This window comes from Uranotaenia lowii, chromosome 2, assembly GCF_029784155.1.
Source record: "Uranotaenia lowii strain MFRU-FL chromosome 2, ASM2978415v1, whole genome shotgun sequence".
In the NCBI taxonomy this organism is placed as follows: Eukaryota; Metazoa; Arthropoda; class Insecta; order Diptera; family Culicidae; genus Uranotaenia; species Uranotaenia lowii.
In genome coordinates, this window is record NC_073692.1 from 374,238,363 (window position 1) to 374,266,335 (window position 27,973).

Genomic DNA, 27,973 nt, shown 5'->3' on the forward strand with positions numbered 1-27,973 from the left:
GCACTAACTTGGGCGGAAACGCCTGCACTGAATTGGGCGGAAACGCCAGCACTAACACAGGCGGAAGTGCCAGCATTAACTTAGGCGGAAACGCCAGCACTAACTTAGGCGGAAGCGCCAGCGTTAACTTAGGCGGAAACGCCAGCACTAACTTGGGCGGAAACGCCAGCACTAACTTGGGCGGAAACGCCAGCACTGAATTGGGCGGAAACGCCAGCACTAACACAGGCGGAAGCGCCAGCATTAACTTAGGCGGAAACGCCAGCGTAACTTAGGCGGAAAACGCCAGCACTAACACAGGCGGAAACGCCAGCACTAATTTAGGCGGAAACGCCAGCACTAACTTAGGCGGAAACGGCAGCTCTGATTCGGTCGGAAACGCCAGCACTAAGACAGGCGGAATCGCCAGCATTCACGTATGAGGAAACACCAGCATTAGCTTAGGCGGAAACGCCAACATTAACACAAGCGCAATCGCCAGCACCCACGTAGGCGGAATCGTCAGCATTTATTCAGGCGGAAACGCCAACACTTTATAAGGCCGAACCTCCAGCACAAACATGTGGGAGCGTTAGATCTAACACAGGCGGACACGCTAGCACTATTTGAGGCGAAAATGTCACATTTGATTTAAACAGAAGTTCTAACCAGTTAGGCGCTAGTTCTAAATCAGGCAGAAATGCCAGCTCTAGGAAAAGCGGATTAGCTAGCTCTAGGAAAAGCAGACGCGTCAGCACTAAACAAGTAGAAACGCCCGTTCTGACAATGTCGAGAATGCCAGCATCAACCTAGGCATAATTGCGATAAAACAGTCTGTGGCCCGCTTTAGATTTCAATTCTCAGTCAGGCGAAAACGTTTCCTTTTCCTTGAAAATCGGAACAATATGTGGAAATACCAGCAAAGAAGCAAGTGAAGCTTACCTGAGAAAGAGAAGCTCATGTAATTTTATGTTCGATCACACGATTACGAATCATATAGTTCGAAATATGTTTTTTTTGAGCGCTAGGTAACCATATAGAATTGTAAGATATAAGTAAAGCAAGCTATAGATTCACTGGTTCCGAAGATAAACAACAAACAACCGAAGCAAGAAACGATAGTCAAAAAACTGCAATGAACGATTCGCAGCTAGATCAAACGACTATCTTTCGAGCAGCAGTAGCGAATGCACCTCGGAGGATTTAATGGATGATCCGAACGATTGCAAGGATTTCTAGCATTGCGTAGACAACAGTGAGGGTAGCTACACCAAGTACGATTTCGCTTGGGGCGATGAAACAGCTTGGGATCAGGAAGCTTAATCTTGCAACCATGGTTGTTCAAATGTGTGGTGGAGAATCATGGAATAGTAATGAAATAATTTCTAATAGCAATGAATCACCAAACTCAACTACTTTAAGCATTTCCACTGACCAAACTACCTTCGATGACGCAGCTTTGAAAACGTTAAAGAGTTCTGAAAGTCAACTTGATAACGTAATAGATTATGTTTTGAAAATTTATATTCCTTGTCTAACTAGATTGATTGATAGTGCTAGATTGTCAACCCAGATTTTAAAAAAAAAAAACCTTTCAGACAAAATTTGAAGGGAGCCGTTTTCTCTATTGTACGAACGTAAACTCTCATGGAAGAGACTACTGTTAATTTATATTTTAGGGTTACTTTACAGGATCAATCGTGTAGAATACAAACCAATAATAGTTCAGTAAGACTGGTTGTGATTTTCCAGCGTCAGGAAGTCTTTCACATAAATTTCAGCAAACCCGAATGAATACCGGTGAGATGAGCTAGAAAGCATCACACGCTGGGTGGTGCTTATATATAGATGAAAATCCGTTTAAGATAGCACAGCAGGTCGCTGTACGGTTTCCAGTTTGTGGGCTTGACAAACTTTTGTTCATGTGGACACGCAATCGGGCACGCTGATTGAATTAGGTTTCCTTTTTGAAGGTTTGAATCATGACGATGACCTTGTTGCGATTTTTTTGACTCAGAGCTGCAATGAGCGCCACATGACATCCATTCCGTTCCGCTGGATGTCCTCAGTTTGGCGTCGTTACTGGTTGGATAGAAAAGGAAGCAACAATTCAAAATCCTATGAGAGGTTCGGAAGCATTCCAGAAATCCGTAGTATGGTATCACCTTATGACTTACCTTTCCTTGATGCAGGAGGGCGCTAGAAGTCTGCACTGACCTCGTAGGGGATGATCCGGTAAACGTGTCATGGCGCATCTTATTCCCGATCTTATTCTTGCAGAAATCGCGCGACTTAATCCACTCATGATGTTTGCAACTTTCGGGTTTCCTGCCAAATGTTGTCGCTGGTTTCCCACCTTGACTACAGACGGAAAAAGGAAAGGTGCGTTCTTGCAATTGTCGAGGAGTGGACAGTGGGACATTGTGGACAAGACTTAAGAAGTGGGTGCGCTGACTGTAAACACTACTAACTTATGAAAACTCACCTTAGCATAAGTCCTGTACAGAGCCCGACAGAAAGATACATTATGCAGGTGTACTCTCAAAGTCTGAGCCGTGAAGATTCTCACAGGGGAACTTTTGAATGCGCAAAGATTGACCACGACGCTCTTTCGCAACGAAACACTTTTCAGGAACATATTTAGGCAGATGTTTGTTTTTATTTATGAACTTTAGCTGTGGCAGTAACGCCTAGTGGTGGGTGGTGGCCCATAAAGCCCTAAAATACTGTAGGGCTTTAGTGGCCCATGGTAGCGAAGGTCAGCGTTACGTTAAATATTAGTTGTGTTCAATTGGAGGCACAAATCAATATCAATCACCGTTGAATTGAATTCAATTGTTGGTTAGTAAGTTCAAGATAGAGTTTTATTGCTCTAATTATAATTCACCAAAACAAGTCAAAAGTTATCTGGAATGAGAGAGAGAGAAGTATTTATCTTATGAAAAAAGAGCCATGCATATTTTACTGATTGTAAATATTTTAATTCAGGGCCACGCTACGCATTTTCTATTCAACTTTTTTTTTGTTTAACAGCTTAGTTTTGACCAAGAACGTACTGTGCCATTTTTAATTCAGTTGAAATTTATGAGAAGATTTTCTTAATCAATAATTAATGAGACCAGAAACAAACACATGAAGTAAACAATGACTTTAATACTGGATATTTTGTAATCGTTAAATAAGCATTTTTTTATGTTTTTCTTTTTACTGGAGAAGAAGGGGAATGTAAGGAATGGATTTGTCTTTATTACATTTTGCGGTAAAACGTTTACATTCGGTGACCCCTCGACAATTTGATGTAACCTTTCGATTCGATATTCGTCTCTTTCCCTCACATCCAACTTCTCGCTCTCACTCAAAACTTCGACAGTTTGCGTACTTGGACCAAGCTCAGTCCAGTTCGGTTTCGGGTGATATACGACACGCACGACCGGTAGCACACCTCTACCCGGAAGGCCTTTAGGATGTGGAAAGTAACCGGAGATTTTCCGTATGGCCACATGCGGGTTTTTACAATGAGCTTCTAGCAAGAGCCATCTCGAATGCCCGGGGTGTTGCGCAGTGGTTTGACACGCCAAATAGATGTTAGAATATAAACCTTGCTAAAACAGTTTTTTTAATTCGACTCACATCAAATATTTTAAGGAATAATTGGAAAGCAAACGATATTTTCCTGAACTTCCAACTTCTGTTTTCATGAAAAAAATTAGAACAAAATTCCAAAAAATTAAATCTGAGTAGGTATATGGTTCCCAAGCAATAGAAAACGATTCCAAAACTCAATTAATTATGTATTTTATATACTAAAATCATAAATTGCCATCGATCTAACAATTTTTAGATAAGAAAAACATCATAAGTCTTGTGAGATGCTTAATTTAACTTAGTTTTTTTTTTCAATATTTCGAACCACTGTGTTCTGTAGGAGACCACGTGGCTTTTGCTCGGCAGACTGCAATGCAAATGCTGTTCGCACGCATACCAATGTACCTTCGATTCATGGTTCCCAAATAGCGATTTTTGCATTTTAAATGCTTGGATATGACTTTTAGTTAGTCGAATCACTTATGTCCTCCAACTTATTTTGAAGCTTAAGTTTATGAAAACGGTCTTATCATACAATCCAATTAGTATGAAAATATTTGTGCGTAGTTTTAAATGAATTTTTAGGGAACACATCAGTCCAAAAATACCTCTTTAATGAACATGTATTTTTTTCAGCTTCCAACACTGGTGGTGTATTTCGATTGAAGTTGCATGCCAAGAAAAGGAACAAAATTAGTTTTCAATTTTCATTCCAAACCTAAATAAATATTCATTCTTTTGTTTTTCTAGTATTTTTTGATTTTTTGCCGAGTTTAACTGTAAGCATGAGTATTTATTGCAAATTTTTCAAATAAATATCCGCGTTTGAAAGCGCTTGTGAATTCAACAGTTGCACTAGAAAGGTGAGTTCATCTGATTTTCATACGGTGATTTCCAACGTAATTTCCTCGGATGCAGATCGAAAAAAATTAACTCCTTTATTAAAGTACAAACAATCAAAAAATTCGGTATGCACAGATTTGAAACAAATTATTCTCTTCGCAATGAAAATATATTCAAAATTTTTTAAGCTCAATTTGGACCTGAAAAACACGAAAAGACATGTTGGCATGCCAAGAAAAGGACCATGCCAAAATAGGGCTCACTTACCCTAACCCTCATCCGCATTAGAGTGTCATTTTGACACTTTTGCAAGTTTGAAGGCTTATAACTTTTTTCAGAAGCTTCAAAATACAAAAATTTCTTCGGGGACCCCAAATGATTTCAAAAGTTCTTGAATATTGAATCTTTACTTTTTTTATGGACGAACCCTGGAAGCCTGGACAAAAAAAACTCCCTTTTCCGACTTAGAGTGTCAATTTGACACTCCAAAAGTAAAATCTATCTAAGTCGTTTGAATTATAATTAACTTCATAAAAAACTTATATCAATAGAAACCTCGTAATGTCAGTAAAATAGGTTTAGGACATTATATGTAGCTAAAGCTACTAATTTTCTCGTTATTCAGCATTAAAGAAAAAAAAAATCCGAAAAAACATGCCTCAGGAAAACTGCTGTTATTCATATATTACACGTCCAGCTGAAGTTAATGTCTACAGCATGAATCCAAGAAATGTTTTTCTAATTTTTTTTTAATGAAATGGTCACAAAAAGATAAAAAAAGTAGTCTAAAAATCCTACTTTTCATTCGATTGCTAATAAAAACTGTTTGAGCGATGGTAGAGTTTTAGAAAAAATATTACTACAAAATTTATTAAAATTCTAACATTTTGCTGTCTTTAGATTTTCGATGCAACAAAAATTGAATTTTCTGGAATTTTTCAAAGTTAACTACTTTGCGCGATTATTTTACAAATTGAAATTTCATCTGTTTTTGTGGTCAAGTTGTACCCGGATTTTCAGTGCTTTAACTTTGTTTGGACCAATCAAAAGTATATTCATTGGAAAGCAAATTTAATCTACATTCTATTGAGGTTCAACAATTCACGCTGTGAGATTTCACAAAAATATGAAAATTATAAACGTAAAATTAAACGTAGCCCAAGCAACCAAAAGTCTCGTTAAAAAGGTCGAACACAGCTTAATCAGCATAATCAATGTGCTGAAGTTCCTTTTATTCAGCCCAAAATTTAAGTTCTTATTGAAACTTTGAAGTTCCATTACATATTTGAACGGCCTTCTATTCAGCCCACAAGTAAACATTTAATCAGCAAAAACAAAAAATAATTCTCCTCTCTTCTCTTATTTTGGTCATCACCAGGCCATGTGGTGCTGCCGGTTTCTTGGCATCCATTTTAATCCTCCCATCGCCTCCCTCAATTGATTATACTTGATTGCTTTGTTTTTAATTTTGTTCGATACATGCCGGCACGCACGTCAGTTCTGCTACACAATTATTTGATTTGCTTACTCAAGCAATCAAACAACCTAATGGAAAAAATTAGTCCTGGTACCAGATTTGAACCTCATCCTCCGAGATGATAGCCGAACACGCTGCCACGAAGCCACCCCTAGATGTTGCCTTACCGGCAGTTAAAATTCGAAGTGGTTATTATAGCGCCAGCACTAAATTTCTTCTTCGGAAGTCCGGACTTCCGATCCCGAACTTACTTCCGAACTTTTGACAGTTGTGTTTAAAAAAATAACAGTGTATTATATGCAACGTTGCCACAGATAAATTTGTATCCACCAGAGTATCTCTACATACATTAAGCGGGCCACAGACTACACAACATTGGTACAAATGCGATGAAATTAGATGAAATTTTATTGCTGTGAACACGATTTGCATCGTGTATGGCACTGCTTGTATGAGCGCCCAAACGGTTTGAGTAACATCGGTTGGGATCGAAATATTTTGTACAAACCACCACCCTCTGCCGGGGTGGAAATGTTTTTTTGTTGCTTTTGCTGTTTTCGCCAGCAATCGTTTGTGTTCGCGTGAAATATACTCTTACGGGCAAGAATGAGATACACAAACGATTCAAATGAATTTGTGGCAACGTTGATTTGAAAATTTCTTGGCGCACGCTTAAATAAAACGACTCAATGTGTTTTGGTCGGAAGTCAGCCATGATGCCAGTTCACCAACGACGTTTATTAAATTTTTATCTAAACGCACAATATAAGCTTTCTAGAATACCCGCAAGGGCAGCCAGCGGCCAGCAGCAAAGACGCATGTTGATTATTACTAAGAAACATTACGAAACGGCGTATAAATCAATCATCCGTTAAAATAATATCGATTAAAAAAAAAGAAATTCCATGTTTAGAAATGTTAAGCATAAAGTTATACGAATTCTTGATTTTATCTTGATATTTAATCAATGAATTGATTCAACTGACTTTCAATGTGTGATAAATTCGTGGTAATAAATTAGTTAGATGAAGTTTTATAAAGTCAAAGTAAAGTTAAGCCTAAAGGTATGAGCCGTTTCAAATAAAGAATTTACAAAAAAAAAAAACAATCATTTGCGAGTTAGCGTTAAGTTGTTCTAAGTTGAAGTTTCAAAATAAATTATACATTTCAACAATTTCCAAGCTCCAAAAAATGATTTATTTATTATATGCCCTTTTGTGATGTTCGTTCACATTTCATATTCATGATATGGCGGACATGTCTCAAAAAGGCTATTTGAGGAACTTTCTGGAACTTCGAGTCCATAGAAGGCTATTTGAGATCCAATTTGTAACTTTTATTCTGAATGATGCGATTGACATGTCACAGAAAAAGCTATTTGAGGAACTTCTTGGAACTTGAAGTTCACAGAAGGCTATCTGAGACCTAATTTGTAGCTTGTATACTGTGTGAGTGCGATTGACATGTCACAAAAAAGGCTATTTGAGGAACTTTTTGGAACTTCAAGTTCATAGAAGGCTATTTGAGGAACCTTTTGTAACTTTCATGCTCACATTCGAGAAAATTTGGTACCAATCCCTTTGATACCTTTATTCAGCGAAATTCGAACTTTGGAGGAACGAGTTTAAGTGGATATGAGACTTTTGGTTGCTTGGGAAATTTCTAGAACCACAAGCAACGCGTCCAGCAAAACGTGTTTGTTTGCTTTCCGGTAGGTACGGTGGGTGGTGATTCGGGCAGAGAGCCAAACCGAGAGAAGAATTAATGATGAATACAAATGCACTTCCAAACCTCAGCTTAGAACTTCTGATATCGCTCAGGGAAAAGCTAGATGAAAACACTCGTAGTACAATGTGCTATAGTTTCATAGAAATCGTTGTTTTTAATGCAAACATGGAAAAGTAAAATTCATGTATCTCGCTTGAATACAAGCGGATACAGACGGTTCTACCTGCATCTTGTGGACGAAATTTTTGACTTTAATTTGCATCTAAAGCGGTTTGCCGGATGTTGCCCGGTGTTTGTAAAATTAGGCGTGAAAAAGCACTATTTTCGGTAATTTTTATAACATAGCTTTGCAGTATCATATTTTACAAACTTGAAGTGTTCAAGTGATGTATTTTAATGAGACAAACAACTTTGTGGAACATATTATTAAACTTAAAATTAACTGAAAAAAGTAATTAATAAACTGATTTTCAGAAGTTAAGTTTCTTATTTAACCTATAGCTCGGAAAATAATTATTTTAGAAACATGACGTCTGAGACAAAGTTGTAGAAAATTTGATTTTAAACAAGTTTGCCCAAGACATCAAAGAGCTAAAACCTATAATAGAGAAGTTAGAAATTTTATCTCACTTGTAGGAGAATTAATCAGAAATAAAATAATTTTTTGTTATAGAGCTGATTTTACTGGAAAACTTCTCCCAAGACACTAATAACCTAAAATGTGAACTAAAAGATTATAAGCAATGATCACGTTTTTCACATTTTTGACCACTGTGCGGTGTGGGGAGCGCGTGTTTTAGCCGATTGCAAAATTTAAAATTGTGCCAAAGCTAGTGTACCTAAACGCCTGTACCGTTGCAGATGGTCTTAATATATAAAAAAAATTGAATAAGTGCTGTGGTATAATAATGTTCCATCTAACCTAAATTGGAATCTTGTGTTGAAATCTGAATTCTTCGTTGAAAACTTATATGTTAAAAGGTTTACCCTGTTAATTATCATTCTACTCGTTTAATAAATGTTTGATGGTATGTTAAAAAGTTACTTGAAATGTATCTACTGTTCTAACCATAAACAATAGCTGTAAGAAGGTTAGACCATTACTGAGGGGTTGTTATTGGATAGAAAAAAAAACAAAAAAAATCAACCTACCTATGCACAAACACTACGTGTGTACGTGTATGAGTGAACACAACAACTACTTGCTAAAATAATGAAAGATGAACTGTCGCCGATGGGGTTGGAACTTGACTAGGCATTCGGCAGATACTGTTTCGGAGGCACCGTCTTCTTCAGGCCGTTCTTGAACTCGGCAAACGACATCCGATGCTCGAGCGAACTGCGGATCGTACTCGGCCGAGTATCGGGATTGATAGCCTTGAGCACATCGTCGAAGAGGATCTTCTGTTTCCGCTTGGTCGTATCGAAGGGTCTGCTGAAGTCCCGGAAGTTGACGGCCGAGGGGGTTAGCTTCGGGGTGCTTTGGGAAAGCGTTGTTTTGTCTTGTTGAAGCGAGGTTTGGGAGGAGAGTTTTGACGGTTGCTGAGGAGGTGGCATCGAGTTGGTGTTGATAATGGGATGGGAAACCTGTCGGTTTAGGAGTTGAGGGGGTTGTAGGGATCTTGGGCGAACCTTTTGGGTGGGACCTCGTTGAAGGATTTGCTCTAGCTTTGATTTGAACACTTCACGGGGGTTTGCTGAAGGGTCTTCTTCAGATTCGGGGGTTTTGCTGTCAGCTGCTGGAGGAGTTTGGGTGCTAAGCTTACGGAGGGTTACGTCGTGGTAGCCGGAGGTGCTGGAAGCCAGTGGTGAACCGAGAACGCTCGGTCGCTTGACGCGATCTTTTCCTGCGATTGTGTTGTAGAGGATTGGATCAAACTTCGGTGCTTGGGGAACGTTCGATGATTCAGTCTTTTCAAGCTCGCTTTCGGCTTTTATGGCTTTGTAGAGGTTTTCATCGAACTTTGGTGCTGGGGGCGGAGTTCGATCATCCGTTTGGCTTTCGTTTGAATGGTTGGAACCGTTGAGGAGGAGAATGAAATTTGGTTCACTACTGCTCTTGTGCAAGTCTGAGTCATCATCTTCGCTCTCGTCCAGTCCTGTGGCAGTCTTACTTCTTCTTTTGGGCGGCAACATTTGTGGATTCACTAGTAGAGTGCTCAATCTGGTCATGAACTCTTGTTGTTGATCACTGTCTAACCTGTTGTAGTGTAGATCGTCTTCTGTTCCAAAATGTTCCACATCGTCTTGCCCGATGACAAACACAGCTCGTGAGCTAATCGAACTAGGTTCTCGAAGCTCCTCTTGTTCTTCAATATTAAGGATCTCTTGATCAATGTTATCCTCGAGACTGTCCATCGGTACCTCCGATATCTGATCTTCCTGATGGATGTCTGCCACTACAGAACGTTCTCTGAAAACGGGACTAGCGAGCGAGTCGTCGTCCAAAGCTGCCTCGTCCATAGTTTTTTCTTCGTCTTCCAAAATATCATCGAGTATAGCGATTGCTTTATTGGTTTCTTCACTTGATCGATCCGCTTCCTTCTCATTTAAATCCTGCACAAAATAGGATTTTCCACCCGGTTCAAACATCTCCGTTATCAGATCCGACAAATCAGAAACGGCAATTATTTCATCTAAGCTATTTTTTGGAGATGGCGTCCTCGAGGCGTCCCTAGTCTGTGTTGACTCCTCATCTCTTATCACTTCTTTGTCTTCCCCTCCAAAACCCATGATCTTCATCTGCTTCTCGTCCCCAACAGCATTAGTCAAATTTTTGGAGTAATATCCATTCGTTGTATCCGAGGTCACCTCCCCATGCTCAAATCCCCCATTCTCGACCCCCTCCGCAAACAAGGTCGATCCATTTTTGCTTGGCCTTGAACTGACCACCGTGACCGATTCTTTTCGAATTTCTCTACTACCGAAACATACACATGCAAAATAAATAGGTAGACCTAAGAGAATGAGTGGGCATAGGAAACGGGAGCAAATACGGATACGGATTAGTCTACGCTACGGATGAGCAGGACGTAGTAGCATGCATCATGCAGAATTAGTTTTGTAGTTAGTTATTATTTTTTTTTTCAAACGATACCAAACTTACCGATTGCCATCCAGATACCGAACCGTATCCAGGTGTAGACGTCCAGCATCAGCATCAGGTAGATGTTGACGAAAATACTGATGGCAGGTAGGAGAGGAACCAGTGGAACCTTAAAGGGTGCTTCGGTCGTTTCCCGCGGTTGAATGGACATCATCAGAAGAACCATTAACAGTAGTCCTAGCAGGGCTCCAGCTAAGGCTAGGGCCCATGGTTCCAGCTCGTACAGCGCTTGTCGGGCGTAGTAGATTGTCAGCGAAAGAGCCAACGCTAGTAAACCTTAATAAAGAAAAAAAAGTTGTAAATAATAAAAACACTTCCAAAATTGAACAACTAAATTTAAAAATAAAATCAACATACAGTAAAGCGTAACGAGCACCCCGATGACGCTGGTGGATACTTGCGATGGGACCTTTATGCAGCCCGAGTTGAACAGTTGTTTGATGAAGGCCGAGCCAGTAACGCGGTTGCCCGACTTGAGCAGATTGGAGGACTCGTACATCTGCTTGCTGGTCGACGGAATGGTGCTGGCCTTGGGTTCTTCCGAAAATCTGTGCAATCGAGTGAGTTGAGTTAGTTGGGATTAAAGTTGCTGTAGAGTGTAGTGTTTTAAGATTCAAATTAAAAGTTGTTTCTCTATTAACACTGAAATAAAAGGTTCCTTTAGCATTATTTTTATGGATTCTAGGATATCTCATCATCTATCTTTCTACACAGAAAAATTTTTTGGCTATCACGTGTCACTGAGAACTGCAACCTTTAAAATAAATCTCCTTTTATTAACAAAATTTGTAATTATGAAATGAATTTGCGGCTTTATCGGTGAGGGTTAAAGAGTTGAAATGAAAGACGGATAGAAGATCAGAAGAAAATTCTAAGGTGGTGAAAAGAGCGAAGAGCATTTGAAATAGAAGCTTGACCACATACTAAATTCTTTGTCCCACACCAATTAACTGTATTGAAGAAGTAGTACCCAATAGAGAAGGCACTACATTTTTCGATACAGTTAATTATGGATGGTTCGACCGCCATGTGAGTGTGCACATGTGCCGAACGGACAAAAAATTTAGCATGTGGTTGCTCTGTTAAGTCTTCTATTGTGCGATATCGTTCCATCGATGGCTAGGTAGATTTCTTATTTTCGTTTTGTGCGGATGTTCCAACTGGATTGAGTTGTCGCATACGGTCAACGGTCAGAAATCTTGGCCTAACTATTTTCGATTATCGGAACGATGTTTTGTAATTGATTTTTATAGCCGAATTATTTTTATTATTTTAAGAGGAGAAATCACCGTGAATTTGTTTTATGAAATGAATTTGCGGCTTTATCGGTGAGGGTTAAAGAGTTGAAATGAAAGACGGATAGAAGATCAGAAGAAAATTCTAAGGTGGTGAAAAGAGCGAAGAGCATTTGAAATAGAAGCTTGACCACATACTAAATTCTTTGTCCCACACCAATTAACTGTATTGAAGAAGTAGTACCCAATAGAGAAGGCACTACATTTTTCGATACAGTTAATTATGGATGGTTCGACCGCCATGTGAGTGTGCACATGTGCCGAACGGACAAAAAATTTAGCATGTGGTTGCTCTGTTAAGTCTTCTATTGTGCGATATCGTTCCATCGATGGCTAGGTAGATTTCTTATTTTCGTTTTGTGCGGATGTTCCAACTGGATTGAGTTGTCGCATACGGTCAACGGTCAGAAATCTTGGCCTAACTATTTTCGATTATCGGAACGATGTTTTGTAATTGATTTTTATAGCCGAATTATTTTTATTATTTTAAGAGGAGAAATCACCGTGAATTTGTTTTATGAAATGAATTTGCGGCTTTATCGGTGAGGGTTAAAGAGTTGAAATGAAAGACGGATAGAAGATCAGAAGAAAATTCTAAGGTGGTGAAAAGAGCGAAGAGCATTTGAAATAGAAGCTTGACCACATACTAAATTCTTTGTCCCACACCAATTAACTGTATTGAAGAAGTAGTACCCAATAGAGAAGGCACTACATTTTTCGATACAGTTAATTATGGATGGTTCGACCGCCATGTGAGTGTGCACATGTGCCGAACGGACAAAAAATTTAGCATGTGGTTGCTCTGTTAAGTCTTCTATTGTGCGATATCGTTCCATCGATGGCTAGGTAGATTTCTTATTTTCGTTTTGTGCGGATGTTCCAACTGGATTGAGTTGTCGCATACGGTCAACGGTCAGAAATCTTGGCCTAACTATTTTCGATTATCGGAACGATGTTTTGTAATTGATTTTTATAGCCGAATTATTTTTATTATTTTAAGAGGAGAAATCACCGTGAATTTGTTTTATGAAATGAATTTGCGGCTTTATCGGTGAGGGTTAAAGAGTTGAAATGAAAGACGGATAGAAGATCAGAAGAAAATTCTAAGGTGGTGAAAAGAGCGAAGAGCATTTGAAATAGAAGCTTGACCACATACTAAATTCTTTGTCCCACACCAATTAACTGTATTGAAGAAGTAGTACCCAATAGAGAAGGCACTACATTTTTCGATACAGTTAATTATGGATGGTTCGACCGCCATGTGAGTGTGCACATGTGCCGAACGGACAAAAAATTTAGCATGTGGTTGCTCTGTTAAGTCTTCTATTGTGCGATATCGTTCCATCGATGGCTAGGTAGATTTCTTATTTTCGTTTTGTGCGGATGTTCCAACTGGATTGAGTTGTCGCATACGGTCAACGGTCAGAAATCTTGGCCTAACTATTTTCGATTATCGGAACGATGTTTTGTAATTGATTTTTATAGCCGAATTATTTTTATTATTTTAAGAGGAGAAATCACCGTGAATTTGTTTTATGAAATGAATTTGCGGCTTTATCGGTGAGGGTTAAAGAGTTGAAATGAAAGACGGATAGAAGATCAGAAGAAAATTCTAAGGTGGTGAAAAGAGCGAAGAGCATTTGAAATAGAAGCTTGACCACATACTAAATTCTTTGTCCCGTATGCGACAACTCAATCCAGTTGGAACATCCGCACAAAACGAAAATAAGAAATCTACCTAGCCATCGATGGAACGATATCGCACAATAGAAGACTTAACAGAGCAACCACATGCTAAATTTTTTGTCCGTTCGGCACATGTGCACACTCACATGGCGGTCGAACCATCCATAATTAACTGTATCGAAAAATGTAGTGCCTTCTCTATTGGGTACTACTTCTTCAATACAGTTAATTGGTGTGGGACAAAGAATTTAGTATGTGGTCAAGCTTCTATTTCAAATGCTCTTCGCTCTTTTCACCACCTTAGAATTTTCTTCTGATCTTCTATCCGTCTTTCATTTCAACTCTTTAACCCTCACCGATAAAGCCGCAAATTCATTTCATAAAACAAATTCACGGTGATTTCTCCTCTTAAAATAATAAAAATAATTCGGCTATAAAAATCAATTACAAAACATCGTTCCGATAATCGAAAATAGTTAGGCCAAGATTTCTGACCGTTGACCGTATGCGACAACTCAATCCAGTTGGAACATCCGCACAAAACGAAAATAAGAAATCTACCTAGCCATCGATGGAACGATATCGCACAATAGAAGACTTAACAGAGCAACCACATGCTAAATTTTTTGTCCGTTCGGCACATGTGCACACTCACATGGCGGTCGAACCATCCATAATTAACTGTATCGAAAAATGTAGTGCCTTCTCTATTGGGTACTACTTCTTCAATACAGTTAATTGGTGTGGGACAAAGAATTTAGTATGTGGTCAAGCTTCTATTTCAAATGCTCTTCGCTCTTTTCACCACCTTAGAATTTTCTTCTGATCTTCTATCCGTCTTTCATTTCAACTCTTTAACCCTCACCGATAAAGCCGCAAATTCATTTCATAAAACAAATTCACGGTGATTTCTCCTCTTAAAATAATAAAAATAATTCGGCTATAAAAATCAATTACAAAACATCGTTCCGATAATCGAAAATAGTTAGGCCAAGATTTCTGACCGTTGACCGTATGCGACAACTCAATCCAGTTGGAACATCCGCACAAAACGAAAATAAGAAATCTACCTAGCCATCGATGGAACGATATCGCACAATAGAAGACTTAACAGAGCAACCACATGCTAAATTTTTTGTCCGTTCGGCACATGTGCACACTCACATGGCGGTCGAACCATCCATAATTAACTGTATCGAAAAATGTAGTGCCTTCTCTATTGGGTACTACTTCTTCAATACAGTTAATTGGTGTGGGACAAAGAATTTAGTATGTGGTCAAGCTTCTATTTCAAATGCTCTTCGCTCTTTTCACCACCTTAGAATTTTCTTCTGATCTTCTATCCGTCTTTCATTTCAACTCTTTAACCCTCACCGATAAAGCCGCAAATTCATTTCATAAAACAAATTCACGGTGATTTCTCCTCTTAAAATAATAAAAATAATTCGGCTATAAAAATCAATTACAAAACATCGTTCCGATAATCGAAAATAGTTAGGCCAAGATTTCTGACCGTTGACCGTATGCGACAACTCAATCCAGTTGGAACATCCGCACAAAACGAAAATAAGAAATCTACCTAGCCATCGATGGAACGATATCGCACAATAGAAGACTTAACAGAGCAACCACATGCTAAATTTTTTGTCCGTTCGGCACATGTGCACACTCACATGGCGGTCGAACCATCCATAATTAACTGTATCGAAAAATGTAGTGCCTTCTCTATTGGGTACTACTTCTTCAATACAGTTAATTGGTGTGGGACAAAGAATTTAGTATGTGGTCAAGCTTCTATTTCAAATGCTCTTCGCTCTTTTCACCACCTTAGAATTTTCTTCTGATCTTCTATCCGTCTTTCATTTCAACTCTTTAACCCTCACCGATAAAGCCGCAAATTCATTTCATAAAACAAATTCACGGTGATTTCTCCTCTTAAAATAATAAAAATTTGTAATTTTAAATTGTTTTCCTTGAAAGTTAACGAAAATTCATTTATTATTACAGCAAATGTCCTGTAAAAAAGCTGTACACTAAAAATTAAATGTCACGTAATCACGTTTTCGACCTGTAAAATTACGGTGAATGTCCTGCTCCTTTTTGTAACAGGACATTTGCGTAATTTTACAGGAAATAATTTTTGCTGTGTAGTCATATCCTATCATTCTAACCATATCCGAACCTATACGAACTGATTTCGCTTTTTGCCATTTTTCTTAAAGCCTAAACTATGACCAATATTTCATCTGAAGACTGCATTTCGATTCAAGTTAAGGCACAAAAGTTATTAAGCTTCAAAAAATAGTTATCTTTTGACGGGTAATATTCATCACTTTTAATGAGAGACACTGCTTCGAACATTTTGACGCAGCATTAACAGTGATGAATATCACCCTGAAAAAAATTACCTTATTTTTGAAGTTTAATAACTTTTTTATCATAAGTTGAATCGAAATGCAGCCATCAGATGAAATATTTGTCATCGTTTAGGCTTTAAGAAAAATCGTTTAAAAAAAAAAATCGGCCGAAGGGGACCAAAGTAATTAATGAAAAACTGGATTTTTATGTTCCTCCCGAACAAAATGTAATCCCATACAAACATTATCGATCTGGCCCAAATTTGGCATGAGACCTTATACTAGGCTTAGGATCTATTTAAACTTGCAGCGCATAACATTTCACAAGCTTGAAATTTGTCATACAAATTTGGGGCAGTCTAAGGACCACCCTAACTTAATGAAAACAAATTGCTATAAAACTTTTGCTTCAAGAGATAGATGTTTTCGACAAAGTTTCTTGAATTATTAGGTTCTACAATACTGTAGAACAGGAGTGAGCGACCTTTTGAACCAACGGGCCAATTTGTACTTGAAATCCTTTCGGCGGGCCGCACTCAAGATATCACTTACTTACAATTTGTAAAGATTCATGGATAGTTATAGAGAAGTATTAAAATTAAACGTGATCCTTTTATGAAAAACAAATGTTTTCAAATAATAACTGAAAAAGGGAAGAAAAAACGAACTCGCATAAAAAAAAACTCGCATATAATTTATTTGAAATGTTTGAAAAAATATTCAACACGAATTTCAGAGGTAAAGCAGATAAAAGACAGCTGAAATTGATATGGTACATAAAGGAAATTTGTTGATTGATTTTTACCTTTTTTGCCAACATCTGTTCTTTCAAACAGAAAAATCTTTTTATTCGCTTTTTTATCAAAAACGAAAAATTGTCATGGCCTTTGTGAAGTTTAAAACAAATTTGAACTGATTTCTAAGAAAACAATTATTCCAATTGTACAACTTCTCATCACTTCAATGAAAGTCTTCTCGAAAGTTTTTTTTTTGGAAATAACTCTCTTTCAAGCATTGGATGGTGGATCTTTATCGAAGTTACTTTAATTTTCCTAAAAACCGAATTTTTAGTTACAAACGGTATCTTATTTTCAATTCAAAATTACGTTTAAATTTGGCGTTGAGCAAATTCACATATTTTTAAGCGAATTTCGTCCAAGTTCCAATCAAAATTTTCATTTCTTGAATCCCAGGTAAACTTCAATAATTTCCATATTTCCCTTCTCTTTGAGTTTTATTAAAAACGAAAATTTTAACAGTTTGAACCGTTTGTTCGAGAGAAGTTCTTTTTTTTATCAAATAGACGGTTCTCTCCTTCATAAGTCTTTTTTTTTTCAAAAGTCTGACGTGATGATGAATAACGATATTTTGAGTTTTAAGAGAGATCACTGTCCCCTCAGGATTGGAAGTTATTGAAATTTATTTACATAAATTCCATTTCTGTGCGTATATCTTCGGGACATTTTTCCACAAAGCGCCAATTTTTCCTCACAAACAGTTTTAAACCTGTTTTTGTATCCGAAGTTTCGTATTGAGATTTTCAATAAGGTTTTCTCATAAAAAATCATTACCATAAACTGGGAGAACATTGATCAATTTTTTAATTCATATTCGAATATTTTGGAAGGGGACGCTATTTTGTAACACTTTAAAGTTTTAAGGTACTTACTGAATCAACATGATCATTGATAACAGAATGTTCAAACGACATTAGTGGCTATAACTAAATGTTTGTTACAAAAATAGGTTTCATGTTTCGGGGTAACTTTGATTACTATGGTTTTAACGTATTTCAAACGTAACGTATCTTCAAAATTATTGTTTTGATGCCAATTAGCACACAAGGCTTAAAACATTAATAACAGTATTTTTTTGTTTTGACTCAATTGAATTTTTCAATGTTTTCTTTCAAATATACTCAAAAGCTGGACATGTTTCTTCATACATTTAGGGGCAAAAATTATAAACATTACTCCTTATTTTTGGTCTAAAAAACAAATGAAATTCCCTAGATGCTCCCACTGTTCCTATGTTCATATTTTTTCAAACTTAACCATTTGATAATGTTATTATATACAGGCTTTCTAATAGAAAATGTCCGTTTTTTTTATCCTATACAAAGGAAAAAAGTTAAACTTTTATATAAAACAACCCATTTGCTTCTGAATGCAGGAGAGGTGCTTGTTTGTGAGTCTTTGAAAAATCAGATATTTTAGATATTTTAATTTCAATGATGATTATCTGCAAAAATTTCACTTTGATCAAAGTTCCTCCAATTTACGGTACTTAACAGATTGTCAAACAAATTTCGCCAAAAATACAGGTAACATATTTGATTCTAGATAAAATTTTACAGATTTCATGGATTTCTTTTTTAATTCAGATACTACTGGGATCGAATTTTTAAAGCTAATCTAACTTAGATAATGTGAATTGCTTATTTTGAAGTAAAATGACTCAGTTCACCAATGTTTGGCATAATTTCGCTATGAAATATGAAATGTCTGAAAATAATCGTCCTTAAACTCTTCAGTCAAACCACATTTTGCTTTTGATGATGAGTCATGTTTATTAGAATCCCATGTCGGCCTAGTCGGAAAGAGCTCTTAATATTCAAGAACAAAAATAGTACTCTTGGTCAGGTTTTTTTTCAGTATTTGAGCAACGGATTTAAAAAAGCCTGTGAAAATATGTAGCCCTCCGATTTTCTGTTTGTTTTTCCGGGCCCAATGTTTTTTTTTCCAAATTTTAAAATGATAGTTTAGTAACGGGAAAAAAGGGACCTGAATAAAAGAAAATCAAATATTGTGTTCGCCTATTAATAATATTGCACTTTTGTCTTTAAACGAACGCAAGAAATGCCAGAAAAAAAAGTTACATACTGAATGAGTGTGGGGTAAGTTACTGACATGTAATTTTTTTGTATGGCCTAGTGTTTATTAAAATCTAGCGAAGAAACGGTAAACATAAACAGAAATATGAAAAATGCTTCGCGGGCCGCACAAGGACGCTATGAGGGCCGCCTGCGGCCCGCGGGCCGCGCTTTGCTCATCCCCGCTGTAGAACAATGTAGACCAGGGCCGTAATTAGAGCTTACGCTTTCCTTTTTTAAATAACTTTTAAATATGTAAAAATCATTTAAGAAAAATCGGAATTTGTTTGACAAAACTTTAAAAATAACAAAAAAATTTTATTAAAGGTTTAAATTTAATTATCAACTTTTTCTAAGACCGCAAGTTTTTTTAACTTTTGCGAAAAAAGTTAGACAAGTTTTCCGTTAAGGGAATTTCAACAAATTTCAAAAAACATTCAACAATAAATGAATTTTAGATTTTTTAAGAGAAAAAAATAAATAATTCTGCAGGCTTCCTAGCAAACATTTATGAAGGTATAACACAGGAACAACAGAATTATTCAAACAAATATACCAAATGAAAAGATTGTATTAAACTTACCAAAATAGCATATAGCTACAAAATTGGAGGCGATATATCTACAATGATAAGATTCCAACGATTCGATTTTCCCACAAAAAGCAAAATAAACGAAAAAAATTTCCCCGACCGAGATTTGAACTCCAGTCCTCCGAGTTGGCTGTCCGATATCTTACCACGATGCCAACTCATCAACTGATATAACCAACGCTATAGCTCTATGGGTGAGATTCTCTTTTTATGAGAGGAGACCGGAAAGAGTGTTAATTGAAGGACCGCCCACTTATCGTAAATCAGTTCACTCAAATCGTAAATGTTGAATAAGCATATTCTCAACGTTTTGGAGACAGATTTACGAATTGACTAAACTGCTATCCGATACAACTTTTTTTTAGGCAAAGCTTGTCGTAAATGAATGGTAGAAAACCACTCAATACCAACGTGTTTACGATGGTTATTGAAAATATCTTAATATTCGATTTGGATTATCATTTCTATTACGATTTCATGTTAGCTGGGCAAGAAATAGGTTTAATTAAATAAAACCTTTTTATTGTTATGATATTTGTCCAATTAAAAAAACTGTTTAATTTATTATTTTTAGGTTATTCATCATCATTACGATATAAATATTTTTACATCTTAATCAAATTAAGTAAACAAATTCAGAGTCAGTTTATTTATTCATGTAGATTTGTTAGCTCATCAGTTATCAATCATTAATTTTACTCAACACTGATTCATTTTTAAACTTTTGAACTCTATATCACCAAAACTAGAGGCGATAGATAAAATCTATTTAAAGATTCGGGAAATTTCAGGAATCTACCAAATCTATCAAATTAACAAAAGCATACGATGCTGTTTTCTTTAGTTATCAATTGAATTCTATGAATAAATTTTTGAAATCGTAAGAAGTTTTGATAGTATATGTTTTCGATATTTGTAAATAAATTGTGAGTGTACTATTTTTTTTTTTGTAATATTTTATAATAAGTTTGTCTTTGTTTTTCATTCTAAATTTTTGTTTTCTGAAAAACACAATTTCAACCTTTTGTTCTTGTCAACACTCAGTATTTTAATTGGTAGCGAAAAAATATTCCGAGCTTAATCTCTTTATAAACGTTTCACTTATTTTTATTATTTTCAATCATCTTTTTTTAATTGATCATGATTTTTAGTTAATTTATGAAAAATTTTAAAATTGATTACAAGTAGCAACTTCAAAGCATAATTTCAATGTTTTTGAATTGCTTTATTTTTTCTATATTTACAACAAAACATGGAATTAAATAATTTTGAATATTAAATCCGTCTTTTGGTGTTGTTATTATTTCTAGCTAAATTTGAATTTCGAAAGCGGAGCGACAGCCTGGAAGGAAGACTTGAGCAGGCAGTTTAAATAATCTGTAAAAGCTCTGTACCGTGCAGCGGCTAATAACCTGCGAGTTATCAGCGCATACCGAACAGTGTCCTCACAATTGTGGCGGGGGTCATGCCCATCTCGGTCTTGCTAGAGAAAAATATCTTCTGCTACGATCACAGGCGCATGCCGGATGTGCGGAAACATGCCAGAGAGGTTCGATGTCCAATTGGCAGCACCTGTGGAACAGCTCGGAACGCGGCCGGTGGACCCATCTCGCTAACGTCGGATTATGGATGGATCGGAGACATAAAGAGGTGGATTTCTGCATGACGCAGTTCTTGACTGGTCACGGGTGCTTCATGCAGTACCACCATCGGTTTGGCCACGTGGCCTCGCCATTCTGCCCAATCTGCGGTGACACAGTTGGGGATTTTTTTTTTATTATCTGACGGGTTTGCGCCGGGGGTCTTCAGATTTTCCCCAAAATTGAAAATTTGGTTCATTTTTGTGACTTAAAAACACATTTATTTTCTCAGATTTCTAACATTTTTATTTTTTGAGTTAGCTTCGGTTTGATTTTTTTTGTAAATAAAAAATAACCATTTTTCAAAGCTACATAACTCTGTTATTTTTCAACGGAAATTATCAAATAGCACATCAAAATGCATTGAAATTTTATCAGCTTTCTATATAAAATAGTTGAAAAAAAAATTAAATAATGACCTTCAACATGTAAAGTTGTAAATAAACTTTAAATGGCGTCTAAAAGTACCGTCTGCACCACCGAATATTTTGCAAAAAATACCATTGTATAGTCCAATTTATGATGCAACTTTCATCTGAAGACACCAAAGTGGGCCATCAACTCCTTTAAGAGTTATGAAAGAAATAATGACAATAAATCTCTTTTTTTGCGACGAAAACAAACAATGGTCGAACAACTGCACTCACATATGGAGGTAGCGCACACTTCTTACAACATGGGAACAAAAGAACTTATCAAAGCAGGTAAAAACACTATTTTTTCGTGCTTTGTAGACTGCCCCTACTCACATAACAGTCCCATATGAATTTTCGTCATTTTAGGTCAACATATGGCTTCAAAATAAAACACTAAAAACAGAGGTTTTGTTCTAGAAATTTCGAAAAAAAAATCAATTTGTTGCTGTCCTATATGAAATATACCCGAATAACAGTCCCATATGTGAAATACCACGGATTTGGTTACTTTCCAATGCTTCTTTCGGCGAAATAGTCTTTGATTTATTGCTTTGAATCATTTAAAAAAATATAACTCACTTGATGTCGAATGATGCACACTAGTTTTCGAAAGCAGGTTTGACTTCCTTAGGAATGACTTCCTGAGCGAAAAACTATCGGATAAAATCAAAAATCGTAAAAATACTCAACTTAAAATGTGGAATTTACGATATTTTTCCAAAAGAATGTTTCTTTTCTGAAAATTGCATTTAGAAGTTCAAAAATGATCAAATTTAAGTCTTAGATAGTAGTTTGGTGAGAAAAAAATATTCTGTATAAGACTGTTATGCGAGTAGATTTGAAAAAGGTTTCAAATATGGTCGATTAACAGTCCCATAATGAATAAAAATGGTGCTCTCGACCTTACCAATAACCCAATTCCGAAAATTTCAGGTCTTCCGATTAATCATGACAAACTAGAAACGATTTTCGTTTGTGCTGAAAGTGGTGGTCCCAATTAAGGAATATATTCCAAAACAGAAAAAGTTGATTTTCTCGCTTGCTTGTTTTTGCATATAGGACTGTTATGAAAGTAGGGGCGGTAGATTGTTGCAGCTAAACTGACTTCATGTCATATCCAAAAATCTAATAACGTATTCGTTTATACCCAGTTTTGCACCAGGTCACAACAAGTTTTGCGAATTTTGCTGTCATTTTAAGATGTTTATACGCTAAGTTTTGCATCCGTAATTCCCCAGATTTGATTTGAAATGGACAGTGGAACACTGAAAATTCGTTTGTGAGTGATCGAGGTAGCAAAACACTGACGACGAATTATGTTCATACTAGTATGGTAAACCTCAAAACTGGGCGAATGGAGAAAACGAATGCGGTAAAAGTATCATATTTCCAATGCCATATTACCTACAATGGGGTTGATGCTTTTTACAGCCTGGGCTGGCCATACTGAGCTCTTCGATTATTTTTACATTTTGGTGTCCAGTGCTTAGCTCCCCCGATATACAAACTATGTAAAGCATGTCTATATTTCACTCTTTAATCACATTTTTTGTGATCCCAAACTCAGGGACTGAACCTTTTACTATTGGCATTGATTATGCTTCACAATGATCTTTGATCGAAAAGTTAATAAGTTATGACCAGGTTGTAAAAGCAACATTCCCATTATTTGTTAAATCACATTAACAATACGATACTAAGAATTTTGGGTCAAATATAAAGTCAGTTATGCTGCAAACACTCTACGAAGCATGAAAAAGTAGTGTTTTTTACCTGCTTTGGTTAGTTCTTTTGTTTCCATGTTGTTAGAAGTGCGCGCTACCTCCATATGTGAGTGCAGTTGTTCGACCATTGTTTGTTTTCGTCGCAAAAAAAGAGATTTATTGTCATTATTTCTTTCATAACTCTTCAAGGAGTTGATGGCCCACTTTGGTGTCTTCAGATGAAAGTTGCATCATAAATTGGGCTATACAATGGTATTTTTTGCAAAATATTCGGTGGTGCAGACGGTACTTTTAGACGCCATTTAAAGTTTATTTACAACTTTACATGTTGAAGGTCATTATTTAATTTTTTTTCAACTATTTTATTTGGAAAGCTGATAAAATTTCAATGCATTTTGATGTGCTATTTGATAATTTCCGTTGAAAAATAACAGAGTTATGTAGCTTTGAAAAATGGTTATTTTTTATTTACATAAAATTTAAAGCGAAGCTAACTCAAAAAATAAAAATGTTAGATATCTGAAAAAATACATGTGTTTTTAAGTCGCAAAAATGAACCAAATTTTCAATTTTGGGGAAAATCTGAAGACCCCCGGCGCAAATTGTCAGATAATAAAAAAAATCCCCAGTTGAGACACCAGAGCACGTAGTGTTCAACTATCCAAGGTTCGTAGGGGTACGCACGCACAGAGGAGTTGGCACCAGCACCAGTTCGCGACCGGTGTGGGGTGACTCCGTCGTCGGGGGGCATCTGAGAAGTGTGAGTATGTAGGATATCTCCACCGTTACCGTCGCGGAGTATCCGAGTCGAACGCGCCCTCTGCGTCGGAGGCTGCGAGAATAAGACCTAGCCTTCTCCGCAGTCGAACTCGTAGGGGGAAGAGTGGTCTCACGTCGCCGTCGGAAGAGCCACTCGAGCCGGGTAGGATGACATCAGCGTCGGGATTCATTTGAGTCGTAAGCGTGAAAGACCCGTACGTGTACTGTGGCAGGCGCGAGTCTAGGATAAGCTGCTCTCGATTCGGCACCAGGCGGGCAAAAAGCCTAGGGTTGCCAGCCCCAAAGTTGCCAGCCAAAGGATGGAGGAAGACAAGACCACAGTCGAAGTAGAATGCCCTTTCGGCGGGGACCATTTGAGGAGTGTTCGTTCGATCCCAGCAGTAAAGCATACAAAGATTTACCTTCTGCGTATGCCGAGCTGTTAAGTACGTCGTGAACGTTGTGTAGGATACCTCCACCGCCGCGGAGTATCCGAGTAGAACGCGCTTCCTACGACGGCAGCTGCGGGGATAAGAATTTATCTTCTTCGCAGTTGAACTCGAATGGGGAAGAGTATTCACGCCGCGGAATACTCTCGGGTAGAGTGACTTCATGTCGCCGGCGGGTGAGTCGTTTGGGTCGGTGTAGGATGACGCCTTCGCCGGGAATTATCCGAGTAGTTTTCATAAAGCACCGGACGTGTGCTGTGACAGGCGCGTGTCCTGGATGAGCTGCTCTCGATTGGCACAAGGACGGGCGAAAACGAGAGGGTCTCTAGCCAAACCAAGCGGAGTTATGATCTCTGGTCGTTAGAGGAGAAGCAGTGGTCTCGTTACAGAGGCAGAACGCACGATAGTCGTGGAAACCAAGCAAGCCTCGAGTTACGAGTAAAGACCGGACCTCGAGTCGTCAGAGTCCTTAATCTTGATTCGTAACAAGAGGCAGGGTACGTATGCTGGAGTCTTGACTTGGTCTCCCATCACGGGAATAGCCTTCGTTGCAGATCCGGGTGGGAATTATGGCCAGAGGCCCCAGGTGGACTTTATGGCACAGGGGTACATAGTATCTCGAGTCGACCAATTGCACTTATGGACACAGAGTAGCATTCTGTGGAGTCGTGGTGGCTTGCCGTGCCTTGGAATGCAATCCGTAAAAAGGATTTACCACCTGGGTGATTAACTAATAAAAAAGACAAGAAACCATTGAAAGGTCGTTGACGCGGACACCAAAGGGAAAGTCATTGAGTCCTTGGAAGGGCACAGGCCAAAAGAAGGTTATCATTTAGCCAGGTCGAAGAAGAAACCCGGGTGCCCATACACATTTTGGGCAGTCTAGTGTATAACCAATTCACTGTGGAATAACCCATAATTAAGTCACAATGTACCTATCTAAGTCATACATACCGTAAAATTAGGATCGAAATCGCCACCACCGTGTAGGCCATCAGCGTTCCAATGGACAGCATGTTCACCAGTGCCTTCAGGTCAAACAGCCCGGCCATCGTTCCTGTGAGAAGTGCCGCACATAGGGTCCCGAAAACCGGCGTGTTAAATCGGGGGCTAACTTCTCCGAGTGCTCGAAAAATCAACCCATCCTGAGCCATGGCATAGATAATCCGAGGCTGAGGAAACATGGCCCCAAACAAGCTGGCCACCAGTCCGATGATACCTCCGATAGCCACCGTCCACTTGGCGAACGACCATCCTATTTCGTTGAACACAAACGGTAGCGGTGCATTCACATCCTGCTTGTAGTAGGGCCACATCAGGGTTAAGACCGTTGATACTCCGAAGTACGCCAAGAAAATGGTACACAGTGAGAACAAGATGGCTCGTGGGATTGCTTTCCGTGGATTCCGAACTTCCTCGCCAGTAGTTGCAATACAGTCGAATCCTACAAATCCGAAGAAACACGTTGCCGCACCCCTCAGGGTTCCCTCGAAGCCGAATGGGAAAAACCCTCCCGCTCCAACGTTGTAGATCGATGACACATTTGCCGGATTCACGTTCCAATTGGAAACATCCGCATTAATGGCTCCAGCAATGACCACAAACAGCACTATCGCTATATTGAGCATCGTAAAGAAGTTGTTCACCATCGTCGATTTCTTGAGGCCGAAGGCAAGGGCAACTAAAAGTTTAGAAAAAAATTAGAAATGATATTCCGTAGTCAACTATCAATAAATGTCCTTACTTCCCAACAAAATAGCCACGGCAAAACCGAAGAAATCGAAGTAGCTGGACATGAAGTCCCACTCCATCGGGGCGATGTCCCGGAAGTGGTTCTTCATCGTATCGTTCGCCAGAGTGTCAATGTAGAGACTCAACCCTCGCGAAACGCTCGCCGATCCGATGATGTACTCCAGCATCAGGTTCCAGCCGATGATGAACGCCATGAACTCGCCGATGCACACATAGCTGTAGATGTAGGCCGAGCCCGATTTGGGAACACGCGCTCCGAATTCTGCGTAGCAGAGGCCTAGAAGTGATCAAGTAGATATATATTTCCTTCATAAGAACATGTTACAGTGCCTAAAATTTTGGTTAAACTATCGAGACGAGATGAATTACCGTACCAGCTAGAAAGGAGGCAGCGGCCGCAATGAAGAACGACAGCACCACCGAGGGTCCCGCCTGATCCTTTGAGACATGACCGGCCAGCACGTAGACGCCGACTCCGAGTGTTGCCCCCACGCCGAGGGCCGTCAGATCGAAGGTGGACAGTATCCGGTTGAGTTTGTTGCTTGAGTCGGATCCATCCTGATCGAGGTTCAGCACTTTTCTACGGGTCAGAATGTGCCAGCAGGAGCTCGTTGACATGGTACCTTGGACGGAACACTTTCACGGAGTCACACCTCCCGCCTCACGGGATCAGGTGTTACCGATTGAAAGGTTGTTAAAGGCTACTACTTTCTACTCGGCGATGCGGTACTACTTTCTACCCGGCACGTGACTTCCTGCAGGGGAAATGAAGAAAAAGAGATTTATTGTCAATCATCATCGGATCGATTGGGAGGTATTACGATAGATAAGAAACGGAGTAAGATAGCGAATTCTTCTGACACTGTTGTATATTGGAGGTCACTATCGATTGGTCTGGGACTGGACGAATGACTAATACAGACTTTTTGTTATCAATTAGGCTAGGTTGATAACGATTGCGAGCTATTATTGTTAGAGTCAGAAGCAATGAATCTCTGAGATGGATGTGAAAATGGGTAACACCAGACAATGTATTATTGTTATAAATAGGTTTCTTGTTAGACAATGAGTCCGGAAGTTAAAGGTTTATTATCAGTTTTGATGTTTCTAATCAAAATGATGAATATTTATTTTCGTCAATCTTTTTTCAGAAGACTATATGAAAACTAGTTGACCCGGCAAACATTGTTGAGGCTTTGAATTTCCACAAAAGTAATGTTCATGTTAGAAGACGGGTAATCATAAATTATGTTCATGGAACTGGATTGGTACCCCGTAAAATGGGGTGTAACGAGACAGTTTATTAGGTGGACCTTAAAAAACTCAATTAAAAAAAAATTGTTCGGATTTGTTACTACATATCAATTTTAAACAACATACATACATCCAGGTGTCGTGATTTTACGAATCTCAGTTCAGAGATTTACTTAGACACGTCTGTCGCACACAAGAATAGATCAATGACTGACCTTGTTTTGTTTGTTTGCCTAGTGTTGCCAAAATAGCAAACGTTGCCATAGAAATTTATTTTATTTAATTTATTTTCAATGTTGCCAAATACAACTATAAGTGTATTTTATTTTTAATTAAATTTGATTTATTTTCTGCATATCCTTCATCTCATCCCTACATTCCTTCTCATTTCTATTCTCAATCACTTTTAACGCGTCGACTTTTGTTTTTTCCCCTTTATCCTTAATTTGGGATTATCTA

General features: G+C 38.1%; 2 protein-coding genes across 7 annotated transcripts in view; both read right to left on the bottom strand.

Annotated features, from left to right (window-relative positions):
• Window positions 1-27,973, bottom strand: part of LOC129745613 (cationic amino acid transporter 2) — a 75,257-nt gene that overhangs the window by 8,985 nt on the left and 38,299 nt on the right. For 2 of the 3 annotated variants that reach the window (XM_055738797.1, XM_055738796.1), the window contains exons 2-6: window positions 26,635-27,015; window positions 26,253-26,537; window positions 25,463-26,189; window positions 11,076-11,266; window positions 10,719-10,994 (exon numbers count right to left, since the gene is read on the bottom strand). In XM_055738797.1, coding sequence (XP_055594772.1) covers window positions 10,719-10,994; window positions 11,076-11,266; window positions 25,463-26,189; window positions 26,253-26,537; window positions 26,635-26,878 — 1,723 coding nt within the window. In that variant the 5' untranslated portion in view covers window positions 26,879-27,015. Of the gene's footprint in view, window positions 1-8,764; window positions 10,570-10,718; window positions 10,995-11,075; window positions 11,267-25,462; window positions 26,190-26,252; window positions 26,538-26,634; window positions 27,016-27,973 lie in introns of all 3 variants that reach the window. The other variant, XM_055738795.1, reaches the window with a different exon arrangement.
• Window positions 1,687-2,678, bottom strand: LOC129745622 (uncharacterized). Of its 4 annotated transcripts, none has more exons than XM_055738815.1 (3): window positions 2,465-2,678; window positions 2,157-2,340; window positions 1,687-2,061 (listed from the first exon to the last, which is right to left on the bottom strand). In XM_055738815.1, exons 1-3 carry the CDS (start codon window positions 2,503-2,505, stop codon window positions 2,059-2,061), a joined length of 228 nt encoding a protein of 75 aa, XP_055594790.1. In that variant the 5' UTR covers window positions 2,506-2,678; the 3' UTR covers window positions 1,687-2,058. The 4 variants fall into 4 exon arrangements, with proteins under 4 accessions (XP_055594790.1, XP_055594788.1, XP_055594787.1 ...); XM_055738813.1 differs by having other exon boundaries at window positions 2,157-2,368; XM_055738812.1 differs by having other exon boundaries at window positions 1,687-2,097; window positions 2,157-2,368.